Source organism: Dromaius novaehollandiae, chromosome 14 (genome assembly GCF_036370855.1).
Source record: "Dromaius novaehollandiae isolate bDroNov1 chromosome 14, bDroNov1.hap1, whole genome shotgun sequence".
Taxonomy (NCBI): domain Eukaryota; kingdom Metazoa; phylum Chordata; class Aves; order Casuariiformes; family Dromaiidae; genus Dromaius; species Dromaius novaehollandiae.
In genome coordinates, this window is record NC_088111.1 from 11,798,296 (window position 1) to 11,806,127 (window position 7,832).

The 7,832-nt window shown below is 46.3% G+C and overlaps 1 protein-coding gene across 1 annotated transcript in view; it reads right to left on the bottom strand.

The window, feature by feature from the left end:
* The window catches only part of GSPT1 (G1 to S phase transition 1), a 28,597-nt gene extending 27,939 nt beyond the window's left edge, over positions 1-658 (bottom strand). The window contains exon 1 of the mRNA XM_064520354.1: positions 181-658. Coding sequence (XP_064376424.1) covers positions 181-481 — 301 coding nt within the window. The 5' untranslated portion in view covers positions 482-658. The remainder of the gene's footprint in view (positions 1-180) is intronic.
* Positions 659-7,832: the final 7,174 nt, after the last annotated feature.

Genomic DNA, 7,832 nt, shown 5'->3' on the forward strand with positions numbered 1-7,832 from the left:
CCGCCTGGGCCAGCCCCCCTCGCCCGCCCGCCCCACCGCGGCCCCGGCGCCCCCGGGCAGCCCCGCTCCCCCCGCCGGGCCCCGCCGCCCTCGCCCGCGGGGCGCCGCGCACGCCGCCTCCCAACATGGCCCCCGCGCCTCCGCCCGCGGCGGCGGCCCCCGGCCCGGCGGGGCACTCACCGTGCGGCGGCGGCGGCGGCAGGCCGGGCGGGGGCGAGGGCGGCGGCAGGCCGGGCGCCGGGCCCCCCCGCAGGAAGGACGGCACGAACTCGGCGGCGTGGACGTTGGGCACGAAGGGCTTGGCGTTGACGTTGAGCTGCCGGCTGAAGGCCGCCCCGAGCAGCTCCTGCTGGGCCTCGGCCTCCGCGGCCGGCGGGGCGGACCCAGGGCCGGCGCCGCTGCCCGGCTCGATGTCCGCCTGATCCCAGCAGTCGGGAGCCGAGTCGCTGCTGCTCCCGCTGCCGCTCCCGTTCGCCTCCATTTTGTGGCTGCCCCACAAGCCTCTGCGGCCCTGAAGCGTCTCCCAGCGTCCGGGGGGAAAGGGGGAAGCCGGCGGCGGCACCGACTCAGCACTCGCTCCGGCGATTCCGCGTGTACTCCACCGCCCCGACGCTCAGCGCAGTATGGCCTCCCGGAGCTCCCGTACCCCCTCCGCACAGCCTCCCTGGTCGCCATCTTAGTAGTTGTCAGTTACCTGGCCTCTCCTTCAGCCGTATGGCTGCTGTTAGGCGAGAGGACTACGACGCCCGTCATGACTTGCGCGAGCCCCGTCTCGGCCCGCCTCCCTGGGAGAGATGGGAAACGTAGTTGCCCCCATCGTCTGCGCAGGAGAAAACTACAGTTCCCGTCAGCCTTTGCGCCCCATTCGTTTCCGCAGTCTCCGCCTCCAATTCCGGGGGAGACGGGAGATGTAGTTGGCGCGAACGCCCCAGACAGAAAGAGAACTACCAGTCCCAGCAGGCCCGGCTCAGAGTTCACCGAGTCAACGCTCGTTTGTCGCCCCAGAGGGCTCTGGGAAACGTAGTTCGCACAGGTAGGGTGTGTGTGTGTGTGTGTGTGTGTGTGTGTGTGTGTGTGTGTGTGTGTGTGTGTGTGTGTGTGTGTGTGTGTGTGTGTTGGGGGTGGGGGGAACCGCGGTGCCCCGCGCGGCCCGGCCGCAGGAAGGCCCCGCCGGTCTCCGCACGGATGCGGGCGGCGCGGCCGGGCGCGATGCCGCCTCGCCGCGGAGATGAGCGTGTCGCGGGCGCTGCCAGGGGCCAGCCGGTCCCGCAGGGCCCGGGAGGAGAAAGGGGAGGCGCGGGCCGAGCGCCCCCCGCCCCGCCGGCGGCTCCTCCCGCCGAGCTGGGCTTTCCGCCGCGCGGAGCTGGCTGCTGGAGGCAAGTGGACGCAGGCTCGGCTTGGCTGTTCCGGAGGCAGAGCTCGTTCTAGAAAGCGTGGCTGCAGAACAGGGGCTGCGCCTTTGCTACACGGCTTAACGTGAGAGCTAGGTCCACTTCATAAGTCAACATTTCTGTGCCAAGGCAGCCATCAGTTGACAGGATATGTTTAAAATGGGAATTTTGGCTTTTGTACCGTGTACTTCCAGCGTGTTACTTATCTTAAAAGGGGAAGGGACTCCAGTTAGGCTAGATTCAGTAAGATTTCCTCTCTGAACGAAAGTCGTGAGAAGTTAAGTAGAGTTGGAGGAGAAGGGGGAGACAGAGGGACAAGGAGCAGGTTTTGGTTCCCTGGCCAGGCGTTGCTGCTGCTGCTGCTGCCTTTTGTGGCGGCAGGTGACGCGTAGGTGTGGGGAGCCCAGTGAGCACGCAGGGAAAGGGTTTCTTGGAGTGCTTACGTGTAAGCACTGAGTCACCTCTGGCATTATTTGTTTTAGAACACTTTGAGGCAAGTTACAGAGTTATTTTGAAAGTAGACAGGCTTAAGACTAAAATAGATCTCCTTTCAGCACAAAACCCGCTGCAGTTTTGCTTGCAGACCCGCGCAGACCTTCCTGAAGTGGCATTTACGCAGCTGGATCCTGACTCGCGTACCAGATGGTTTCTGGCCACGGTCCAGCCGCGGCAGCACATACGCCCTTGACAAGCAGAAAGTCCTACCTGGCAGGTAGCACACATGCGGTAATGGAAAATGTGCTTCCAGATGGTCATGTTCAGAGAGAACGCTGCTACACAAGGCAGCACTTACAAAAGCTAAAAAAAAATCACAAACCCCACCCTGTCAACACCACTGTTAGATTATATACACCTCTGCTAAGTGGAAGCCTTTCCTTCAGGCACCAAGAGCTTATCCCTACGAGAATCTAAAGACTATGAGTTTCAAAGGCCTTGTGAAAGCCGTCCTCTGGTTATTTCTCTTTGCAGTGCTCCTTTCCAGTTTTCAGGCATACACTGTCAGGGCCTCTACTGTTTGGAGTTAAGAGTGTAATTAAGGAGATTCTGATCTGTTTTACTGTTGTCCTATTTAGAATTTTGTGAAACTATGAAAAAGTCTTGACGGTATCTAGTACAGAAAAGGATTTTTAAAGACATTTAGCAACAACACTTCCAAAAAAGACAGAATTTTGATGAGGGTGTGGAGATCATGTTTCACTTTTTAAAAACAGTCATATTCAATCCCACTCTTTACTGAGGGCTGGGATGGGAGCAGGAGTAGGATGTGATCCTTTCCTTTTCTGACAGGAGAATGGAGGAAGCAGTTAAAAGGAAAGCAACAGAAGTAAGAAATAAATTTCTTTAGCAGCTAGTATCATAAGGAACACCTCAAGAATGTACTTTCTACTTTTAACTAAAGTAGACTGGTTTTGTTGTTTTTTTAAAAACCAACCTTTGCCTCTTAGATGTTATTTGTTGACCAGTAGGTATCTGATGCATTTCATTTTGTAAGGAAACAAGGCTTTTGCAATTACTCTGTTTTTTCCTGCCCATAAGTCTTTTTCTAACCTTTGAAAACATTGGCTAGTTTTGGTGAATTTCAAAAGAGGGAAGTTCTTTCATTTTTTGTGGAAATCAACAGCTGGATAGAGGAGCGAGACCTATGCTAATAATTTCACTGAAGATCAAGCAGAAGCAAAAACTGTCTTACCTAGTGGTAACACCATAAGAACAAAAAGGGAGCTCATGAATCAATGTTATTGAATAACTGATAAAAATCCAGCGGAGACAAAGCTTCATGAATTGTGCTGACAACAGAGTAGCTTGTTATTGTACAATTTTCCTGTCATTATGAGCGTTTAGTGGCTCAAGTTCATGATGACTACAACACCGTGTGGCAAGCTTGTTTTTTGTTTGAGCCTTGACACCGCTTACTTGTCAAGAAAGGCTTCACTGCAGGCAGGTGCTGTATTTTCACTATATTAAGATTCCTGTTTTAAGATTACCTACACACAGAACATTTAAGGAATGCCAAATTATATGTTGGCAACATATAGTTTGGCGTTCCTTAAAAAGGCTTCCAAAATTTTTGTGAAATGGAGCTTCATTCTGACAATTCCCCAAGTACTGAATTCAGTAACTCCTTTTTTTTGTTTGATCAGAGATATGGAAGTATGTAGTGCCACCAATTTCACATGGAAAAATGACTTGTGTTGTCAGATATTTCTTCGTTCCTTGACAGATACTTATTCCCTATGTACTCAGTAGGACATAAACAATTAGTCAGAGTTCTGGAAGATGCCAGATATCCTTTAGAGTGTACAAACCTGTTTTGCAGGCTGTGTCGCACACAGGAATTGTGTAAACTCAAACACTGAATTTTTTTAACTGCACTAGTAGTTTATTTTGACACTTGGGTGAACAGCTGGTACTCAAAACAAAACCTAAGTGGAATCATGATAATTTTACTGGCAAAATATCTACTGGAATGTAACTGGTGATGTTCTCTTGAGGTTTTAAAGCATTATAAAGGCTTTTTTTGCTTAAATCTCCCTGCATCAAAATGAAGAGTTTATGCTACCTCTTCATTCAATAAATACTAAATAGCTTTTCTCACTGAGAACCACCCCTATATATCCATCATTACATCATGACTGATTTATTGTGACTGATCAGGGCACTCCTTAGAAGAGAAGAGGCTGGGCCCCCTCTGGATTAACAAGGGAGGACTGGAACGCAAAGAAACTGAAGCCTAATTCCTAGAGGTTTTGGATACTAACTCATATTTGAGCACCTAATTCTGCTTGATTTTGGATGGCTAGGTATCTAAACTAGATAATGAGTTATCCAAAATCATAAATAGTTCTGCTTAAGCAGAAAGTTGAACCCTAGAACAAAATTATATGGAACAGTAAGCTGATCTAACAGCTGTCTGTCAAAGGGAGAGTTCTTGGGAGAGAAAGGTGAAGCCTTTTCCCCCCACAGTCCCCGTTCTATCCATCCTTGCACTGCCTCACTGCCTCCTGGCTCTCGTTAGACTCTTTGCTGAGTCAGTTCATCTCATTTACTTAGTTAAAGAACTATCTACTTTTTTTTTTCCCCTTCTGGGTTACTGACATGAATCAACTCTTAGAAGTGTCTGACAAATGCCAGAACTGGTATAAAGTAAGCATAGGGAACAGGACTTCTTTTTTAGTGATAGCAAGGCATTAATAACTTGAACCATCTCAAGTAACTTCAACTGTAGCTTCCAGCCTGGGATAATTTAATCCTGTAGCAGCAAAATGGAGGTCCTCATTCGTACCTTGTTAGGAGCAGTATTCTGTACTCTAGCAGTACCTTTTGTCCAAGGTTCTACCAGCACTTAACACCCTAGCAGATACAGCTGTGGCATACCTGTATTTCAATCATGTAAACTGAAGGGGAAAACAAGGATATATATTTCACCAGGAGGCTTGAAACAGGTTAACAGCTCACCACCAGCAAGGGCTGGCAATGAGCAGTAAGCTCATTAAATTCCCTAAATAGCAGAAATCTTACCTGGGGGGAAGGGAGTGTTTTTGGGGGCTAGGGCATTAATAACTGACTCAGTTTACCTTGAGATCAGATAGGTTCCTGAGCTGCTATAAAGAAGGGAAAGAAAATGTTTGGATGGGATTGGGAGGAGTAGGAAAGGAGTAAGACAGGAGTAAGGCCTCCCTTTCTGGTGTAGTAGCAAGCTGAAAGTCAACTGATGTACTGTGAATCCACATCTTGAAACTAGAAGGTATTCAAATATGTATATTAGTTATGCAGTTAAAAGAGTAGCTGGATATTTAGAACCGCTTTGAAGTCAGAATGAGTCTCTAAAAATAAAGCCAAATGAACAAATTATTTATCTAGCAGGAAGAAAAGACAAAGGATGTAAGGTAAGCTACTAACATTAAAAGAAGAAAAACAGAGGAAATGGTGCTCAGCTATAAAACTGCTATTTTAGAAGCATAGCTCTTATCTTAAGCAAGTGTGAAGGAACAATCTCAAGAAGACATTCTAGAAATTAAGCTTATCGTTGCTTAGAAGAAACAGGTGCAGTTAGATGATTCCAGGAAGCTTTTTTGGAAGCTGAGGATCAGGAATGTGCCTAAGTACAAATGATATACCTCTCTTGAAGAAAGACCATGTAAGAATTTTTTTCTAAAAAGCTTTCAAGGTATTAGTGAGGCTTGAGACAGGGTTGAAAATACTGAACAAATTTAAGTTTGGTTAGCTGCCTGGCAGGAGATTACATGGCTTGCTTATAAGACAGTAATATTCCTCAACTCTGTCCAGTTATATTTTCAGGTAGTCTTTGGAGATGTAGTGGAGACCTAGAGACAAGAACAGCCTGTGTTATGATATGGTGTTACTTGTGTATGGTGGCTTTTTTTAAGAGCTGAGTCTATCCTAAATTTTGTTGATGTTCTTGGAAGCATAAACAAATTATCAAGAGGCTCTGATATTTGCACAAGGCTGCGTATATTCCAAACTAAGATATCTTGACCTGGAAACATTTTTTTTTCACTGCTTATTTGTTGTTCTAAGCCTTCAATTTAACACATGCTATTTCAGGCCCATTGCTCTCCCTCTGCTGGATGCTCACGTGATTGCAGCATTTGTGTCATCTTACATTAAACCTGTATTTTAAGCACCGCGGTTAAAAGACGTTCAAATACTCTTCTTTGGCTTTTCTAACATAGTGCCGTAGCATAAGCTGTCTTCTACCTTCTACGCTCTCAAATGGATATCCTTAAAGGAGCTTAGCTACATAGCTCTTACACGTTTCATTGTGGGTTGAGCGATGAATTCTCTCTTTGGACCCTCTAATCTTGAGTTAAAGCCTTTCTCTTGGAACAATTAAAGCACATACTGCATAAAGAGTATGAAATTAACTATTTTTTGCTTTAGAGGGCAAAAGAAATACATAGATCTACACGCCAAAATACCAATCCATGTTTCTCTCTCTCCCTCCATCTCCTTACCTCTCAAACATTCCCTGTGCTCAACTCATAATCCTCAAAGCTGCCCAGGTGTATCTTACTTCTGTGTGTAGACTCAGCCCTTCTTTCTCTTGGTTATACATCTCTAGAAATAAAGACTGAAAGGTCTTTTTTTTACAGGTGCCATCCCTTTTTGTCAGGTGACTTTAGGGGCTTGGAGTTCCCAGCTGTGCAGCCTATTGCTTAGTTACCCCCTGGTTTAGATCTGAAAAATAACTCTGCAAGTTGGGTGCTAGATGGTTCTTTGTTCAAGGTGCTTCTCTTTGAATGTCGATTGATCAAAGTTTATTCCTTAGAATTTCTTCTCCGGTTTTGATAGCACAAGCCTCCAAACATAAACAGTAGGGGGAAGATGGTTTAGTTGAGCAGTTTTCCTATCAAAACTCTTTGTTATGTATGGGATTTTTGATATCAAAGCTCAAAATAAATGAAATGGGGGGCCTAGGTGTGCACATGGTGAAGACTGTACATAATTTATAAAATTTATGACAGTTGAAAATGCTGTAAATAGCAGAAGGATTACTTAATGTGGAAGGAATTTGCGGAGCGAAGAACGCACATCCAAGGAAGGGAAGAATGAGATCACTTTAACTACAGATACAGTGACTGCATTAGGAACTGGAAAAGTTAGTGAGGGGGCAATCTATTTTGAAGAAGGGGAGGGACTGTGTGGTCTTAGAGATCTGCGAGCCAGTGTAGGATTGGTGGGAGGAGGAATCAAGCTAGTTAAGATACTGAAGCAGCTGAAAATAAATCCTCTTAAGTACAATCCAGACAGCTTTCAACTGTTCTTATGCTTTCATTTTGTTACCTTCTTAGTAAGATTGTGAATAGAAGGTGAACCTTCTGCTTTGTTTTGTAAATTTGCTTTCATTCATAAGCTTGTTAGGTGTAGAGAGTAAACATTACAAGCAGGAGATGTGTAGATTCTCTGGAAGTGACAAATTGAAATAGAGCATGTTTTGTCTCTCTGTGACCTGAATCAAGTTGAAGAATCTGAGGGGCTGGGATGTTGAGCTGACCGAACAACAATGATAACTTTTAAGTGCCAGATCCTCAGCAGAATTTCTTCCGCTGGCTGTAGGCTAGTGTTGTTCTAGCAAGAGACAAATATGGAGGCAGTTCTGGATACCGTCAAATTATTGGTCTTTTAGCTTGATACAGAGGCAAAAAATGCAGAAAAGGTGACTAACATTTAAAGTAGGGTTTACAGTCTAACAGAGAGACACAAGGCAAGTCCCTGCTGTCAGTTAGAATTCTTCAGCTGTGCCTGATATAGTTTTTCTAGACTGTGTAAGGAATGGTTTTGCGAGATAATGAAAACATTGATCTTAGTGTGCACTGAAAATACCCATGAAGGGTGTTAATGCAGGGCACGTAGCGTGCGGTTAATTCGCACCCTGGCTTACTGCAGTGACTCCCTCACATGGAGAAGCTCGGCGTGGCC